At 40.3% G+C, this 19,558-nt stretch overlaps 1 protein-coding gene across 1 annotated transcript in view; it reads left to right on the top strand.

Annotated features, from left to right (window-relative positions):
• Window positions 1-17,393, top strand: part of ZNF366 (zinc finger protein 366) — a 38,241-nt gene extending 20,848 nt beyond the window's left edge. The window contains exons 3-5 of the mRNA XM_074994231.1: window positions 1,415-1,606; window positions 12,345-12,519; window positions 14,848-17,393. Of these exons, the coding sequence (XP_074850332.1) occupies window positions 1,415-1,606; window positions 12,345-12,519; window positions 14,848-15,377 (897 nt within the window). The 3' untranslated portion in view covers window positions 15,378-17,393. The remainder of the gene's footprint in view (window positions 1-1,414; window positions 1,607-12,344; window positions 12,520-14,847) is intronic.
• The last annotated feature ends 2,165 nt before the right edge of the window (window positions 17,394-19,558 follow it).

Here is a 19,558-nt window from a genome sequence, read left to right as displayed (position 1 = left end):
CAGCTAATGTCTTATGCCCAGAGATGGTCAATCTCGATGAAATGTCCAGTGCCAGTGACATTACTGCTTCATTACATGATTCTTTGCTTTTGACAAAAATTGAGCAGCTACTTTTTGCATATTTTTTTCTTCAAGATCGAGGCAGGCTCTTTCCTTGTTCCATAGGGCTTGATTCAACACCCACTGAGGTCAAAAAGTTTTACCATTGACTTCAACAGGGACTGTCCCAGCTTCATAGTTATCAGATGTAGGAAAGTTATTTTATGTTTCACATAAATTTATGAATGTTGGATATGCTATTGGTAGATAAACTATACAGTAAAGTAGCAGAATTTTACCATTGTTTTGTCATTTGGATGTCCTAGCGATTTTAACACAAGGTAAAATTTTCAAAAGGACAAAGCACCCATGTGTCAGGCTCCTAAGACCTATTTTCTAAAAGGAGTTAGATACTTCTGGAAAAATTTACCATAGTGCTGTATAATCATTTCTCACTTCTAATAAAAATCATATGGTACTATAGGACATTCTCACAAAATACAAAATCAGCAGACCTAGGTTCTTAGTTTAATGGCTCTACCACACACTTCCTGTGGGACCTTGGGAAAATGATTTCACTTCCCTAGGCCTTGGTTTTTCCCCCATTTGTAAAATGGGGAACATGTTTCCCTATATTAATGCTCATAAAGTGCTCTGTGATACTAGGATGATTATCTAAACAGAGGATATGTCTACACTTACAGGGAATACTGAGAGCTGCTAAGCAAATTTAGATAGGCCAGTGGTGTACCTGAAATCACATTTGCAGCCATTGATAGTGGTCCCTGTCTTCACTGAAGAATGTTGATGGGCGTGCGCCTCCCACTGACATTCCTTAATCCTTGCGGCTTTCAAGGAGTTCTGGGGGTCGACAATGGCCCCAGGATGCACATGCTCTAAATGGTGCCCTGGAGGATCGAACCTAAGTGTTCGATCTTCTGTGGCCAGTGTAGACCTAGCCAGAGTTTGAAACCTGAGGCAGAATAACCTGATATGACTGCTCTTTAAAACTTATTGGGAGACAGGCCACTTATTGTTCCTTCCTCCTGTTTATACTGTTCTGTCGTATGGGCATTTTATAGTTTCTTTTTCCGCTTTTAGAATCTTACATAAATTGACTAGAAGGAAAAAATAGTATCCAAATATCCACCATTTCAGTAGGATGCTGACAATAAGATCTGAATTAATTCACCTCATTTACTAGCACTACAGACTAAAGTGGAGGACGTTTGTTGCTGCCCTATACACCAGCGAGCGCAACAGGCTTCAACTTAACTTTACTAGCACAGCTTAAATACATATTCATATAACAGCTTTGTAAATAAATGAGTGAAACAGTCACATCTATTCAGTTTTCTGACTCTGTTTCCATAAGGGTGTGAAGGAGCACAAATGTGGGATCTGTGGCCGGGAGTTTACTCTGCTAGCCAACATGAAGAGACATGTGTTGATCCACACCAATATCAGAGCCTACCAGTGTCACCTGTGCTTCAAGAGCTTTGTGCAGAAACAGACTCTGAAGGCGCATATGATTGTTCACTCTGATGTCAAGCCCTTTAAATGCAAGGTAAGCATTTCTCACAAGTTGCAGAGGTACAGCATCAGTAAACGTTCCCAAGATTTCATTTAACATGGTAGGATGCAATTAGAAAAGAAATACCTAAAAGAATATTACATGTTTATTTAAATTCATTTTTCAGAATAATTGTTTGGTTTCATTTTTTTTTATATCAAGCAGTGTCAGTGCAAATACAACATCCAAAACAGAGGCAGGAAAACTTCCATATTATTTTTCATTCCCTCCCCTCTGCCGTGGCCACACCCTTAAATATTATCAGTATCCTTAATTTTGAAGTTGTATTTTTTCTTAGTGAGTACTGAATATTGTTGTTAGTCTGATAATGATAATAAAAATACCTGACATTTATCTAGCATATTTCATTCTAAAGGAAGACAACAATCTGATGCACCTACTAAACACTTAGGCTGTGTCTACACTACAAAAATAACTTTGAAGTTGCTTACTTTCAAGTACAACTTCAATTAACAGCAACAAAGGGTCCTGTGGCACCTTATAGACTAACAGAAAAGTTTTGAGCATGAGCTTTCGTGAGCACAGACTCACTTTTGTTATTCTAGAAGGTGCCACAGGACCCTTTGTTGCTGTTACAGATCCAGACTAACACGGCTACCCCTCCGATACTTAACTTCAATTAAGCAACTTTGAAGCTGAGTGTCCACACACACCCTACTTTGAAGTTAAACTTCAAAGTAGGGCACTACTCCATTCACAGGAATGGAGTAAGGACTTCAAAGTTGGGTGCCCTACTTTGAAGTACAGGAAAAATGTGTGTAGACTCTCTGCTGGCTACTTCGATGTAGTGCCTAACTTCAAAGTTAGTTCCCAGTGTAGATGGACATAGATCAATACATTGATCGAGTGAGTCACAAAAACGTACTACAGTTCAGCATAATCCTACATCAAGGGTGAGCAAACCCTTTACGCCAGGCCCTACTTTTCATCCCTGCAATTAGCAGGGCTCCCCTCCCCCAACAACCTGTCTAAGGTAATCCAAACCAATGGAAATTTCAGTTATGTTCATATGAAAAAACCCTTTTGACATGTGTAAGAAAATAAGTACTGTATGTAGACTGTAAAAACTTTATTAATCAGTATATAAATGTGAATACACATATATAAAAACAGAAACATGTTCCAACATTTTTAATGAGATGGATGAGCCTGCGACTTAGCAGCCAACTGTGCCCCACCTCCTTTATGAAATCCGCCCCTCACTTTGCTCACCTCTGTCCTACACCATAGTTGGTACAGGACATGAGATACACTATAGCAAAACTACAAGAAAATTTGGACTGGAGCAAATGCAATTGCCCCAAGCTGAAATATGGCCAGGACATTAGTATCCTAATAAAGCAGCCTACAGAAAAAGACTTGTTTGCCTCTTTGTGGTGATAACAAAATAAAATAGGATCATCTTAGGCTGGACTGCTACTTCCCACAAGACAGCACACAGGAAACTAAAGGGCAGCAAAACACACTTTGATCTGAACTTCCTCTAAATGTAGAGGCATTTGGACTTGGGGTTCTAGTTTAAACCCATCTCTAATTTATAAGGAAGAAGTTATTCAAATTTGTTATCCTGTTTACAGCTGGTACAATCACCCTTTTCAATTCTTTTAATAAAATCATAGAATCATAGAATACTAGGACTGGAAGGGACCTCGAGAGACCATCAAGTCCAGCCCCCTGCCCCAATGGCAGGACCAAGTACTGTCTAAACCATCCCTGATAGACATCTGTCTAACCTGTTCTTAAATATCTCCAGCAATGGAGATTCCACAACCTCCCTTGGCAATTTATTCCACTGTTTGACCACCCTGACAGTTAGGAACTTTTTCCTGATGTCCAACCTAAACCTCCCTTGTTGCAGTTTAAGCCCATTGCCTCTTGTTCTATCCTCAGAGGCCAAGAAGAACAAGTTTTCTCCTTCCTCCTTATGACACCCTTTTAGATACCTGAAAACCGCTATCATGTCTCCCCTCAATCTTCTCTTTTCAAAACTAAACAAGCCCAATTCTTTCAGGCTTTCTTCATAGGTCACATTCTCTAGACCTTTAATCATTCTTGTCACTCTCTTCTGGACCCTCTCTAATTTCTCCACATCTTTGTTCAACTCAGGTGCCCAGAACTGGACACAATACTCCAGCTGAGGCCTAACCAGCGCAGAGTAGAGCAGTAGAATGACTTCTCATGTCTTGTTCACAACACACCTGTTAATGCATCCCAGAATCATGTTTGGTTTTTTTGCAACAGCGTCACACTGTTGACTCATATTTAGCTTGTGGTCCACTATAACCCCTAGATCCTGTCCTGCTGTAGTTATTCCTAGACAGTCTCTCCCCATTCTGTATGTGTTCCTTCCCAAGTGGAGCACTTTGCATTTGTCCTTATTAAACTTCATCCTGTTTACCTCAGACCATTTCTCCAATTTATCCAGATCATTTTGAATTATGATCCTATCCTCCAAAGCAGTTGCAACCCCTTCCAGCTTGGTATCATTTGCAAACTTAGTAAGCGTACTTTCTATGCCAGTATCTAAATCGTTGATGAAGATATTGAACAGAACCGGTCCTAACACAGACCCTGCAGAACCCCACTTGTTATACTTTTCCAGCAGGATTGAGAACCATTAAGAACTACTCTCTGGGTATGGTTATCCAGCCAGTTATGCACCCACATTACAGTAGCCTCATCTAAATTGTATTTGCCTAGTTTTTTTATAAGAATATCATGCGAGACCGAATCAAATGCTTTACCGAAGTCTAGGTATCTACTGCTTCTCCCCTATCCACAAGGCTCATTATCCTATCAAAGAAAGCTATCAGATTAGTTTGACATGATTTGTTCTTTACAAATCCATGCTGGCTGCTCCCTATCACCTTACCACCTTCCAAGTGCTTGCAGATGATTTCTTTAATTACCTGCTCCATTATCTTTCCTGGCACTAATGCATTACTTCTTTTAACTGACCACATGGCTCTATAATACAGCTTTATATTAAAATGGCCAAACTAGAATGTTTCATTCTCACTTGAATAGTAAGGGAGAGGTAGCCATGTCAGTCTGTATTCTAACAAAACAATCCAGCAGTCTGAAGAAGTGGGTCTGCCCCTGGAAAGCTCATCACTAATACATTTTGTTAGTCTTTAAAGTGCTACATGACTGCTGGTTTGTTTCATTATCACTTGGTTAACATTTAAGCACCTGGAAACTGAGTGCAACATAAATGCCTCAATAACATTAGAGTCTCAGGCTATGTCTACACTAGAGAGTTTTGGAGACAAAATTGGCTTTTTGTTGACAAAATCTGCAGACCATCCACATTCCCAAGGTGTTCTGTTGACAGTAAATTGACAGAATGTGGCACTTTTGTTGACAGCATTCTGCTGCTCCACTGAGAGGAAGAACACCTTTGTCAACAGAGAGCCAGCCTGCACATTCCGTCAATGGACAGGGCTTCCAGCACATCAGGCAGCCCTGTCTTCTGTTCTTTCTGATTGGCTGTTTTGTCAAGAGAGCAGAGGGACAGTCCAGCTGCTCTCTGTCAACAGTGTGGATTGCTCTTTTGATCTGGTTGGCAGTCTGTCTGTGATCTGTTGACAGAAGTTTTGTTGGAAGATCTCTTCCACCAGTAACTTCTGTTGACAGATTGCTCTAGTGTAGCCATAGTCTCAGAGGGACTGTTAGCCTGTAGCTTCACAAATAACAAGCAGTCCTGTGGCACCTTAATAACTAAATAATTTATTTGGCAATGAGCTTTTGTGGGTAAGACCCATAAAAAGTTATGACCTAATAAATTTGTTTTTCTTTAAAGTGTAGGACTGCTTGTTAGATAGCATTATATTTTTCAGTTTCTGCATAAATACTTAGGCTGCACCTACATTGCCCCTTCCTTTCAGAAGGGGCATGTAAATGCAGTGAATCAAATATGCTAATGCCGATGTGAATATTCAGTGCCTCATTTGCATAATGCTGGCCACTCACCATGTTGAAAGTGCTGGTTACTAAATGCAAAATAGCTGTGTAGATGGGGTTCCTTCAAAAGGAAGACCTGGTTTCAAAAGCACCCCTCTTCCTGAAAAATATTAGGAAGAATTGTGCTTTTGAAAGTGAGACTTCCTTTAGAAGGAACCCTGTCTACATGGTTATTTTGCATTTCAAAAGCAGCACTTTTGATGCAGCGAATGGGCGCCATTATGCAAACGAGGCACTGAATATTCATATCAGTGCCTTATTAGCATTTTCAATCTGCTGCACTTACGTGCCTCTTCTGAAAGGGAGAAGCAATGCAGAGGCAGATTTAGAGATAGAGATTTCATCTAAATCAAAGTTCTTCTGGAACTAGAATGGTTCCTTAGGGAAATCAAAAGTAGAGCTAACCTAAAAAAATTTCAATTCAATAATTTTGGTTGGAAAATGCAGTTTTATCAAAATCAAAATGTCTAAAAGGAAAATCATATCAATTAAATTCTGAATGGAAACAAGTAAAAATCATTTCAACTTTCTTGCTTTGTTTAAATAATGTTGAAATGTTTTGTTTTGACTATCATTCTAAATCTGCTTATTCATACTTTTACATAATATTACTTCATTTTATTGCAATGATATTTAATATCATACTATGTTGTATTTAATATATTATCAAAGCAAAATATTTTCCTTATTGAAACAAAATGTTTTGATGTTACCAAATACAGTAGAGCTGCAACATTTGCGAGGGTTCAGTGTTAAGAACCCTCGTGAATGCTGAATTTTGTGATTATTATTAGTCCAGAGCCCCAGTGAAGCATCAGCTGCCACGGCTCCTGTGTGGGGATGCAGGGAGGCAGTGGCTGTGGGTGCTCCCCACAGAGACCCTGGGGAAGCAGCAGCCACTGACCTGGAGCCCAAGAGCAGTGGCAGCTGCTGTCTCTCCCTACCCCAGAGCCCTGGGAAGGCAACAGCCGTAGGTGCTCCCTGTCTGGAGCCCCGGGGAAGCAGAAATTGAGGCTTCTCCCCTCCTGGAGTTGCAAGGAAGAGGCAGCAGCTGGCGAAAAACTGAATTTGTGAATGTTAAAGTCACAAATGTTGCAACCTTGCTGTACATTTTTTGTCTATTGAAAATTTCAAAAAAATCAGCCTTTTTCTGATTAAGAACAAACTGTAGCAACAAGCAACATGTTTTTCTGCTATTAGCAAAAGCTTCTGTGGAACACCTATTTTCCCTTGCTATCTCCACCAAGTGTCCCCTCTCAGAACAAAAACAACCAAGCACTGGGGCCCAGATTCTTCCCACTACTACACTGGTGGAAATCAGGAGTAATGTCTCTGGTCAAATAGAGTTGTGGTGCTAAAAGTGAGGGGAATATTAGGACCCTTAGCTTTAGGGATATCCCTTGCTTCTCTGGCAGAATCCCCAAAGGAAACTTGGATTAGTCAAGCCTTTTTGGATGGTATTCAGAGGGTTAAGGCAATGACCAGATAGCAGCCTTTTGGCATCACACTCCTCCTCAGCAGAAGGAAGGATATAGCTGTATGAACTGCCTGCTGAACAATGGCTCATATGTCCCTAGGGAACTGCCTGCAAATAGATTTCATCTTGCTTTCTCTTGTGCTTTTCAAAGCTTCCTGTTTTCTCACGGTCCTTTTGGACAGTTTACAGTCTTTCTCCCTCTCCCTCTCTCTGTGAGGAAAGGAACACCCTTCTTACAAAGAAAAAAATAGAAGAAGAATGTAAGGGAAGGACAGCACAGCAGTAGCCTTTCTGCCTCACTGCAGGCTGCAATTTTGGTGGCTTTTTTCTCATAGCTAAAGAAAACACAAGGCTTTCCTATATGTCTAATTACAGCCACACACAGACTATCTGATGTTCTGGAGTTGAAAATACTTGTGCCGTGTGTTTCCTCATCCAGCTGCATCTTGTAATCTCATTTGGCTCCTTCTCTGAAGAGCAGAGATCCTTTCAGCTTTTAAAAAGCAAAGTCTGGGCTTTCTTATTAACGAAAAAATACTACAGTGTGCTATAGCAGTTGCTCCCAAGGATGCACTATTGTTATAGCAAGATGTTAGGATAGCTTCTACTGAAGTTAATAGTATCAGAGAGGTAGCCGTGTTAGTCTGTAGCTTTGAGAACAACAAGAAGTCTTGAGGCTCCTTATAGACTGACAGATATTTTGGAGCATAAGCTTTTGTGGGCAAGGTGAAGCAGGTCTTTGCCCACAAAAGCTTATGCTCCAAAATATCTGTTAGTCTATAATGTGCCACAAGACTTCTTGAAGTTAATAGGTTTGCCATTGACCCTGAAATCAACAGAATTTGGAACTTTACTATAGAACACTGATATTTGCTTCAATACTACCAACCATACTTGGCATCTTCCATCTTGGACTAAGGTTGTGTCTAGACTAGCCCCCAATTTCGAAGGATGCACATTAATTAGGGTGTCAGGAGATTACTAATGAAACTCTGTGGTGTATATTTTGAGGAGTAAAGGGACTTTGAAGTAGTGCAGGCACTTGGAAATACCCATGGCTGACCCTCAGCTACACATAAGCCAGCACTTCAAAGCTTGACACTTCGAAGTTGCTACATGGGAGATTTAGCCTAATGAAGTGTTGCATATGCATTGCAGTACCTCATTAATAATCTCCCGACACCCTAATTACCATGCCCCCTTCGAAGGTGGGGGCTAATCTAGACACAGACTAAGAGTTTAATTCATGCTTCTTTAATCCTTTGCTTCTGTTCCAAGACTGTCCATGAGAGTGCTAGTATGTACCAAGGCTTCCCATTATATCCAAGGGCATTGTTTCAAATCAATAGTCAATTACAATGAAAACACGCTATAAAACCTTTCTAAAGACTCATCAAATTCTTGAGAGAGTCTAATAGCAAGACTTTGGAGCATGGTGCTTTGTGTTGTGGGTTACTGTTCAGCATGAGCAAATAGCTAGGCTCAGCTTATTCAGAGTTTTTTAATGAAGTGCCTTTAAGCCAGTGGGCCAACTCACTGGCTAGTACATCAAAGGACTCCCTTTGTCTCAGGGACACAGTTTTATTTCTCACCATTAAACCAATTGAACAATAACCTCTGCACGTGTAAGCCATGTCCTTTCCACTCACTTGGGATATCTCACAGGAGACTATTTGTTACCTGTAGATACGCACTGTCCTAAGCCTCTGCCTGGGAAGTACAACAGCCAGCTAGAGTTTTCTTCCAAAAGACTGACTTCTAGCCTTCCTAACCAGCTCCCAGGAGGGTTCTACTCCCAGGCTGTCTCAGTGTGACCTAAGGAGGGCTTCTCTGCTTCCTTCTTCTCTCTGGTCTGCTTCCTGAACTGCCCTTTTTTCCCCCAGACCTGACTCTCATGTTGCACTCTTCTGCCATGTGATCCTGGAACATGTTCCCCTTTAGATGGAAAGGTAGACTGAGCCTGGCAGAGAGTAGAACTGATCCAGAAACCCCACAGAGGACCAGTTCATCCTCTAATGGTGCCCCTCCTGGACAGTCACTCTCCCAGAAAGAAATAATTTCATGTCCTGTTGTATTTTGCTGTAGCACCTCCCTCCATGGATTTTCCCTTGGCATCACTTCCTCCTCCCATCAAGGATTCAGTTTCCACCTACATTCTTCAGCTCTGACTGAAAGTGGTTTTAGGGTCGGGGTAAATTTAGCTGTATTCCATCCATTAGACTGTGAATGACTCAGAGAAATGGAAACTCTGTCTTCTTTATCCACGGACTCAAACCCATGTTCTACCACATCATATGCCCTTTTGTTTCCTCCAGAGAAAAAGAAGCAGAAATAGGTACTTCTGACTTAAAAACAAACAAAAAACCCTCTTACAGTATTTGTTCTTTTTTTTTCAAACGTATAAAGACTCTTAGCTAAATTAACTTCTTTAATTATTCACATTGGTATTTTACTTCCATTTCTTTGGTTAGGTGTTTTAGGTGAACAGATAATAAAATCTACTATGCTGAGCAACAGACTAGCCATAACTTGAACAATAGATGGCCTCATGCTAAAAATATTTGTTCTGTTCTTTTCTATGAAGAGTTGTTAAATTCAGAGAATCATTGATGTATGGTAAGCTGTTCCAGCCACTATCAAGAGCGGCAATTGTCCTTCATGGATTTTACTGTGCTAACTGGGCTGAGGACAGACTTCCCCAGGCTTTTGTCAAGGTGTGGGTGGGTTGGAAAACTGGTTCTGGGCCCCAGAAGAGGTGGGGGGACATGGAGCAGAAGGGGTGGGGCTGGGACTAACCTCCCGCACCCAAACCTTCAGTGTTTATGGAACAGCACCAGCTGGGGCTCTGGCCCCTGCCGCTGCTGCAATGATAGCAACAGCTGGGAATCCTGAGCTCTTTGAAATTGCCAGGTCCTCCGGTACCTGCCCTGTCTGCCCTTCCATCAGCAGCCCTATATGCTAATGAACATTTCTTTGCCTTTCCATTCCCCTAACGCTTTTTGAAGTGTTGATTTCAATGGTGAAACCTGCTTTGTTATTATTTCAGTATACTGTCTGCTGTGACTAGAGCTGATCAAGTAGTGGGCAACTATTCAACAGATGAAACAATATTTCACAAGCAGGAAATAAGTCAGTTGTCTATGAACAGTTTATAATTCCTAAATGTTTGTGCCTGAAATGATGTCATAATTTCTACAAATAATTCTTGACTGATATATGGTAACAACCTGTTCATTGCATATAATCAATAATGAAAATTTGAAATATAAACAATCAGGTTTGTTACCTTTCTTTGGATGCATGGGGCATACAGTTCTGTTTCCTAGGTGGAAGAGTAACACTTAGAATCATCTCTCCTGTGTGAATACCCACAGTCACAAACTCATTTTCAGAGAGTATTTTCAAGTATTTATTTAAAACTGTTTTTGTTGCATGAACACTTTTGCGAATAAACTTGCTGGCATATTTGCACAAGACAATACAAGGACTGCATTTTAAAAAAGCAAATAATTTAAAATGCAAATAACTATTTTCAGATTTCTTTTCCAGTATCATTCAACTCTATTATAGATATTAAAAGATGACTCAGATATTCAGTTTTTAATATTCCAGTTATCTTTTCTCTGAGGAGAATGGAAAGCAGTTACAGCACAAAAGAAAAAATAAAGGAGGAGGGCATTCTGCCCAACATCAGCCCACAGTTTTAAAATTCCCCCACCACAGCAGATCTTCTGGTAGACAGTTTGATAAAATTTGAATCCTCCATCAAGTGATTTCCCAAAACTATGTGAAATATCTAAATCAGAATTCAAATGAAACCAAGCTTTCTAGTTTACATCTAGTGAAATTCTCTTCTAGTATTGTCTTCTTACAGAAAATATGATATTTAGCTAGGGAGTCCCTGTGTTCAAGTAATATGAAGATACTGATTAAAAATTCAACTTGGGAAAAGTCTGGCTAAAATTTCTTCCAAACAGAAGTTCAAATGGACAGCATGCAGCAGGTTCTACAGCTGCAGGAAAAATTCGTAAGTGGGGAGACATCAATCTGAAAAGAATAAATACAGTTACTTGTTACACCCTTATCAGGAATTGGAAGTCCAGAAGTCTATAAAAGGGTTAACAAATGCCTGTGTGTTTGAGAGTACATTTTGTTTATAGGGGAAGAGGTAATGAAAGGAGAGATCTAGAAACAAAAACTCAACATATTGTTTCATCAAAGGGAAACTTGCTGGATCAGTGGCTAGTGTTGGCATTAATATGCTCCAGGAAAACCTGAGTCATTGTTGCAGTCGCAAGATTGTCTAAACTCCAGGTTTCTCACTAAATGCATAAAACACATAAACTAATACACAGAAAAGGAGAGCATCAGAGAAGATTGAAGGGGATGGGTTTGGAGGAAAAGGAATTGCTTTTACTATTCTTCTGCTAAAAACTGCTGTCGTTTGAAGGGCCTAGATAGGAGAGCTATACAATGTTTCATTCCTAACTTTTAACCTATCTGATCTTTCATCAAAAGTTTTCCATGTTCCTTCTTGGTATGGTATTGTCCCTGATGAAGGGGTAGATTTAAACCACACAAAGTATATTGCCTGACCAAACAGAATTTTGCAACTGTGATTTATTTAAAGTTATAAAATATAGAACTGGCCCAGGGCTGCTGATGGGCAGGAGGGAGAGTGTAAAGGGGGCAGCTGCCCTTGGGCCCAGGAATGAAAAGAGCCCAAGACTTCCAACCACTGGTAAATGGCTGGCTGGGGGAGGTTAGCCATATGCCTTCTGCTAGGGTTACCATGTTTGAACTCTCAAAAAAGAGGACACTCCTGAGAGGGAGTGTACCTGTATCAGTATTTACCAATTCATGGTGCATTAATGTGTTACGTACTTCTGCCCAGGGGCCAGAGTCAGCCTCCCACCTATAGAACTGAGTCTTCTATGCCCATTCTATGGGCTTTATCTGATTCTGAAGGGACCTTGATTTAGATTTTTACATCAGTAAAAAAAAAACAACAGAAGTATTTGCTTAGCTGTATGTGTGTGTGTGTGTATATATATATATATATGTCTGGACAGAATAAGCCCAAGCAGTACAGTGACAATTTGTTTTTGCGCTTTGAATACAGTTTGGAATGATAAAATGAAGTTCCTGGCAAAAGCTGTCTAGGCTGCAGTACTTTCTTATCTCAAAGGAAGATTGTATTTACCTTTAGAGTACTTGCCTTGTAGGTGTATCTACAAAATAAATTATTTTAATTTCCATTGTTTTTGACAGCTGTGTGGAAAGGAATTTAATAGAATGCACAATCTAATGGGACACATGCACTTGCATTCCGACAGCAAACCATTCAAGTGTCTCTACTGTCCCAGCAAATTCACCTTGAAGGGAAACCTCACCCGACACATGAAAGTCAAACACGGGGTTATGGAAAGAGGATTTCATTCTCAAGGTAATAACAAGCAAGAAGTTTGTTTTTGCAGTGGTTTGAATGCACACACCCCCACCATAAAGGACACAGTACCATAGATCTCAGAAGGTACAGTTGTTTTCTCTGCTTTAGATTCTAGAAGTTACTGAACCTCCCCCATTGCTGGGAGATTATGTTAAAGTGCAAGAGATTTATTAAACTACATCAATGTTTTCTAAACATTACCCCCAGTTTGACCTGTCACTGTTCCCCAATCTCCATCACTGCATAGTAAATGAATTTCCTTGTATCTCCATCTTATCCAATCTAGATAGCTCAGGAGAGTTTCTCTCTCACCAATCAATTTGGGTCATAGATAGGAATCAGTTGGTTGAGAGTCAGTCCTGATAAGACCATGGTGATCATAGGCTGAAGAAGCAGTTGCAGGACATAGGTGAGATTATATTGACCCTCCTGATTGAGGGTGTAGTTCCATTATTTTTGAGCTAAAACTGCAACTTCATTCTGCAGGATTCCTATCTGTTTTTATACCATACATCCAATTGGACACTTGAAACTGCTACAAGATATGGCAGATCTCTTGTTGCACTAACTCCTGGGGGGGCATTTGCACCAGTACCCCATGACCCTCACTACTGCTTATTGGCTTCCAAAGTGTCGGGTTTGATCTGTAAAGCTCCAAATGATATAGAATTTCCCACCTGAGAGATAGCTGCCTCAGTAAGGCATGGTGAGAGGCAGAGATCAGGTAAGGAGCTCAAACTAGAGCTCCCTCAGTTTACAAGGAGAGTTTTCTCCATTAGAGTCCATACCTCTGAAATCTCCTCCCCATCTTGGTCTCAACAATCTACATTTTTTGACCTGTGAAGAATATGCTGCAAAGCCTGTTTCTTTAAAGAGGCATTTGAGCAGTGTTGAGGTGGTTGGGGCTTTGAGGTTTCACTTGGGAATCTGGGTGGCAGTCAGATTTCATTAAGTTCTATTTTCTTAAGAGCTGGCTGATTTTGGCTAGCTAGGACTTGCTGGTGTGATTTTAATAATTGCTTGGATGCTGATAGTCTGGAAAACATTATTTTAACAATGTTTTAAAACAAAACAGAGATGGACCCTAAAATATAAGAGTTTAAATGCCCTCCTATTTACAATATAGTCTCCCACACTTCCCTATGTTTGTCTCTTACAGTACAATGGCATTTACCCATATATTGTATTATAAGCAGGTTATGTACATTTCTGTGCATACAGATTCTTCACCCCCCTCATGCTTATTAGACGAGTTTGTAAGGGTTGCCACTAGTCATACATTAACCACAGCAATAAGACTACATGCATTCTGTAGACGTTATTGCCAATTATGGATGAAATAGAAAAGTGGGTGAAATACTAGCTCTACTAAAGTTAATGGGAGTTTTGCTATTGACTTCAATGGGATGGGATTTCACTCAATGATTAAAAAAAAAAAAGAAAAGAAAAGAAAAAGAAAAAAGAGGAAGAGGATGGGCCTATATTACAAAGCTGGACTCCTGATCTGAGCTTCCTCACAACCGGTGGGTTTTGGGATCTGAGGTTATGCTCTGGGCTCACTTCTGTTTTCAAACAAGCAGAAGGGAAACACACAGAGCAGACACTCAAGCAAATATTGGGACAAGTATGAGTACTATGGGGAGAAAAAAACTAAGACAGTGCAAAAATATCATCTGATTATGATCTCTCCAGTAATTCAGCAGAACTACTGAATACTACATAACACATTTTCAGTACCACTAACTGAGGAAAAGCAAACTAAATGGAGATATATTATTTAGAAGTGGTCAGGTTTACCAGTTTAATAGTATTGCCTTGGAAGTAGAGCCTCCATAAAATGTGTTAACAGGTTTTTATAGTCTTTTCCCTCCCCTCGAATGAGCAGAAATTAGAACTTTGGTTGTGATGTAGACAATCAAAATATAGGTAAAAATGAAAAAGGGGGAAGAAGTATGTAAATCTAGTAGCAAAAGTAGTCAACTGGAGGTCAGGACTATTGGTTTTTGCCCCTATGTCACTCACTGACTATGATAAATTCAATAATCTATTGTGCGCTTCAGTTTAATCATCTGTAAAAGGATATAATAATGCCTTTCTATGTTAACTCTTGGGGTGCCAAGAACCCAAGGTTTATTAAGTGCTTGAAGCTAATTGGGTGAAGGATACTCTGTAAGGTAAGACTATTTCAACAGTGAGAGCCATTTTGCACAAATTGTATTATTATTTTATTTTAAAAATCCTCATCCAAACTATGTTTTGATTAGAAATGCAGCATTATATAAATGTGTTATGTATAAACTGCAACTGTTTTTAAACCACCATAAGGTTTTGGAAGAGGAAGAATTACCCTGTCCCAGACAGGTATCTTGAGAAACTTGGAACAGGAAGAGCCTTTTGACCTTTCCCAGAAAAGCCAAGGAAAAGGAATTTCATTTCATTCTGATGGTGAGAGTGCCAAGGGAAGCTCAGGTCAGGAGGAAGAGGAAGACAACTGCTATGAAGCAGAGCAGTTCAGTCCTGTCATGTACCATCATGAAAACAACAAGCTGTATGCATCCCGGGATCTATCTCACAAACCAAACTATGTGGTGAAAGACTTCAAAGGGTCTTACCATGATGACAAGGAGGAAATGTTGAGAGAAGGATTGGAGAACGGGAAAGGAAATCAAGACAAAGAAGAGAACCAAGCTGGGAGTGACTTTGCAAATAAAGAATGCCTCAGCTTTAGACCCTTTGAAAAGGCCAGACTTAGCCATTCTCTCTCTGATTACCTATACTTCAAACACAGGAAGAACAGTTTAAAAGAATTACTGGAAAGGAAAATGGAAAAACAAGCAATGCTTATAAGCATCTAAACTGATGACTTTTAAGTTACACTTGGAAACTGAGAAAGCGGCTGCTCATTTATGGCTATTAACATAAATTGTTATTGCCAAGGACTGGCAGCTTGTTCATCCTGAAAAACTTTTACAAGCCAAATCAATACAGATACATTTAAAGGAAAAAATATAAAATGTTGCAGTTCCTGGTATAATTTGACTGTTTTTGTTCTTCTGTAATACATCAACATTTTCATATGTATTCATTTGAGATCTATATATATATATATATATATATATAAGGGTGGGTACAGAAGTTTTATTTTCTTCATCTAGGACAATACCTACGTATACACAATTTTCTAGTTATCAAAAAGCAGTGTACTGTAGCGTTTGAGGTATTAGCTGACTAACGTCTATTTAAGAACACTTATTTCTCCTGGTTACAAGAACTGAGAAGATGCTTAATATTTTACAGAATATGCAGAAATATTGTTAACTATGAATGCATGAAAATACTGTGTGTCATTGATCTCAAAAGTAACACAACCAAGAAGTTTTGAGTTATTGAAAATGACTGATTCAATACATCTGTTTACAGTGGGAAATGGGAAGTAAAATAAGATGAAACTCTAATACCATGTCAGATGGGCAACAACTTTATAATTCACAGTCTTGTGAAAGGACTAGAAGTGGCTTAGAGGCCTTTTTTCTGTGACATGGGGTATAGTAATGCTTTGTTGCCTCTCTATCAGCATGGGAGCATTTAACAGTTCTTGAAATTAAACAGCATGTATAACCCAGAGGCGCTGAGACCCCTGAGAAGGGAGATTGAAGTCTGCTCTATAGCCTTAGCAGAGAGGCAGCTGGTTTTTAGCTTATGCTGTAAAGGCACATGGCTTTAGTTACACGTTTATTCCCTCCTGCTGACAACCAACATTTTTATTTTGTTGTTTGTTCAGGCCAATACAGTTGAGGAGCAGCAGTATATTATATTTATAGATTTTGTTATAGTTGCATGTACGCAATAAGAATGAGAGAGAATTAATTTAGATGAATGCAATGGTAATTTTTTCCCATTAATCTCTCTCCTTGATTTTGGAGATCAGTGCTAATTTGAAAGCCAGCATTTGACCTGCTTTTGTTTTAAAGGACACATGAACACAAAATACCCTCCCCTGCCCAAAAACACCCCACCAAAACTTTAGGTTTTTTTTGCACTTTAATTTCGCTTGATTTGACACAACAACTTTCTCCCATTAACATAACTGACCAATAGGATCCACCCCTTTCAAGGGATTAATAGAAAATAGAGGTCTACTCATGCTATTCTTAAAGACTTAATCCCAAATTTTCATCCTCTAATTCACATACTATTCTATTGTAGCAGGTCCCAGACAGGGAGCATTTTATTTTTAAGTAGTATTAGTAAGTATTCATGTAGTGTATGGGGAGTACTTTGACAGTGCAACCTCTGTCTTTTTTCTGGCCACTAGTAAAAGCAGTACTTAAAAACATTCCTTTAAACATGGGATTTTTTTTTCTTTTTTTTTTTTTTTGAAATCAATGGCCTGGTTCCTGTAACTTTGAGAGATATGGCAACGATCAAAGACATACTCTCACTTGAAAGGGAAATGACAAAGCTTTAATACTTTGGCCTTTTGAAATTCAAAAAGTATCAATAACTAGTTTACATTTACATATTGAGAGATATATTTTGAAAAATATATGAAAATGATTTTCCTTTTTACCTCTCAAGCTCTCAGTGTAGGATTCTGTTTTACCACTGCAATATCTGATGTCCACAGCACATGAATATGTTACAAGAGATACAAATATTATAGAAAATATATGTTCATGAGTTATTAGGAACAGGCTGATTGCTTCTGCTTCAAAATCTCTGTCCTCTACCGGTGCGTCTACATTTGCATTCCTCTTTCGAAAGAGGCATTCAAATGAGGTAAATCAAAAATGCAAATGAGGTATTCATTTGCATATTGGCACCTCATTTGCATATTCTTCTTTTGAAAGAAGAAAGCCAGTGTAGATGCTGCTCTTTTGAAAGTAAACCCCATCTTCGAAAGAATCCTTCTTCCCTTTATTTAATGGGAAGAAGGATTCTTTCGAAGATGGGTTTACTTTCGAAAGAGCAGCATCTACACTGGCTTTCTTCTTTCAAAAGAAGCTCTTTTGAAATTAGAATATGCAAATGAGGTGCCAAATATACAAATTTATACCTCATTTGCATTTTATGTACCTCATTTGCATACCTCTTTCGAAAGAGGAATGCAAGTGTAGACCCACCCTACCAGTAAAGGAAACGCTCTTTGCTCATGGAAGTACTGTAGCTCCCATAGCCTTTCTGTTGACCAGCTACTAGAGGGCAATACCACTCAAATATGGTAGTACAGTAAGGTCTCAGAGTACACGAGGGTTCCGTTCCACGCACCCTCACATAAACCTGGGTTTCGTGCAAGTTTGGGTCTGGCTTTTTCCCCAGCAGAACACACATTCTGCAGCCGGGGAAGCAGCTGAAAGGTAACTGGGTGGGGGGGGCAGTTGGGGAGGGTTAAGCCTGATGGTGGGTTGGGGTGGTGGGAGGCGGGCAGGGGGCATGGAGCAAAGCCTGGGCTGGGTTAGGGCTGCAGGGGGGTGAGGGGTGGAGTTGAGCGTGGGTGATGAGCTGGGCTCTGTGGGGGCAGAGAGTTGAGCCGGAACCAGAGCCATGCCTGGGTGGTGAGCCAACTCAGGGGTGGGGAGGGGGGTTGCACCAGAGCCGCATGGGGTGGGGGGAGGGCAGGCAGGCAGCTTGTGAGCTGGTGGGGGAGGAGACGCACAGGGCAGGGGAGGGCAGCTTGTGAACTGGCAGGGGGCTTGCCTCGGAGCCCTGAGGGGTGGCGGCGGCAGGTTGAATCAGAGCCACTTGCAGTTAGTTTAAACGGGGCCGGGAGGCATGGGCTCAGGGTCAGACATGTAAGAGCGGAGTCCTGCACTCTGAGACCTTACTGTATAGCATACTACAGTAAACTCTTGTTTATCCGGTATTTGATCAGCTGGAACTCTCAGATAACTGGCATAACACCAGCAAACCCTAAGCGGTGAGGCAGTTTCCCCCTGCTTTTCCCCCTCCTCACCCCACTGACTGTCCTGGGGTGCTGTGCAAGCCACTCCAGGCTAAGCGGCTTTATTGGCAGGGGCAGCAGGAACACTGCCCGTGCCTCCCCCAAGCTACTCTTGATTAACCAGAATATTTGCATATCCAGCAACCTCTCAGTCCCGTGGTTGCTGGTTATGAAATAGTTTACTGTAGATTTGTGTACTGTAGTCTGAATCTATAGCAAAAGAAATTGCTGTCATTTCTGTCCACCCTGTAATGACTATAAATGGGACACAATATAGCAAAGATCCTGAGTGAGAAGCACAAAAATATTACATCTTCAGGAAACTGAAGAATGAGGGATCCATTTCTATAGTGTAATTAACTCTTTCTGACTTGAATAATTTTAACAAAAAAAGCGAAGGTACACCAAATGTGTGTGGAATGCAGGCAACTTTGGGACTCAAATGAATGATGCTGCCCCCAAAAGAGGTACATTTGAAAGAACATAAGAAAGATCATATTGGGTCAGACCAAAGGTCCACATAGCTCATTATCCTGTCTTCCAACAGTGGCCAATGCCAGATGCCCCACAAGGAATGAACAGAACTGGTAACCATCAAAATGATCCCTCCCACATTACTCATGCCAAGCTTCCTAGCCTCTCTTTATCAGGATACCTTCCCTGGCCATTCTAGATAATAGCCATTGATGGACTTATCCTCCATGAATTTGTCTAGTTTTTCTGGTTTTTTGTTTTTTGTTGGACTGTGTTATAGTCAAGGCCTTCATAACATCCTCCAGCACAGAGTTTCACAGGTTGACAGTGCAGATTAATAGTTATTCAGCAATGAGCCCGTGCCATTTTATCGTATGCATATGTTATACATTTTTTCATTGCGAGACAATTTATCCTAGTCATTACATTAAAAAGGAGCCTTAGGTTTAGGTGTCTTATCTTGAAAGTTGCATGGTTGCAGAGGTAGCATGGCTTAGTGCCTAAACTAATGGGCTAGGCTTTATGAGACTGCTGTTCTGTTCCTGACTCTGTTATCAGATTGCTGGATCCCATTGAACAATAATTGCAGATGAAGCTACGTATAACTATGTGACAGACAAA

This window comes from Carettochelys insculpta, chromosome 5 (assembly GCF_033958435.1).
Source record: "Carettochelys insculpta isolate YL-2023 chromosome 5, ASM3395843v1, whole genome shotgun sequence".
In the NCBI taxonomy this organism is placed as follows: Eukaryota; Metazoa; Chordata; order Testudines; family Carettochelyidae; genus Carettochelys; species Carettochelys insculpta.
This window is presented reverse-complemented; position numbering and strand designations above follow the sequence as displayed.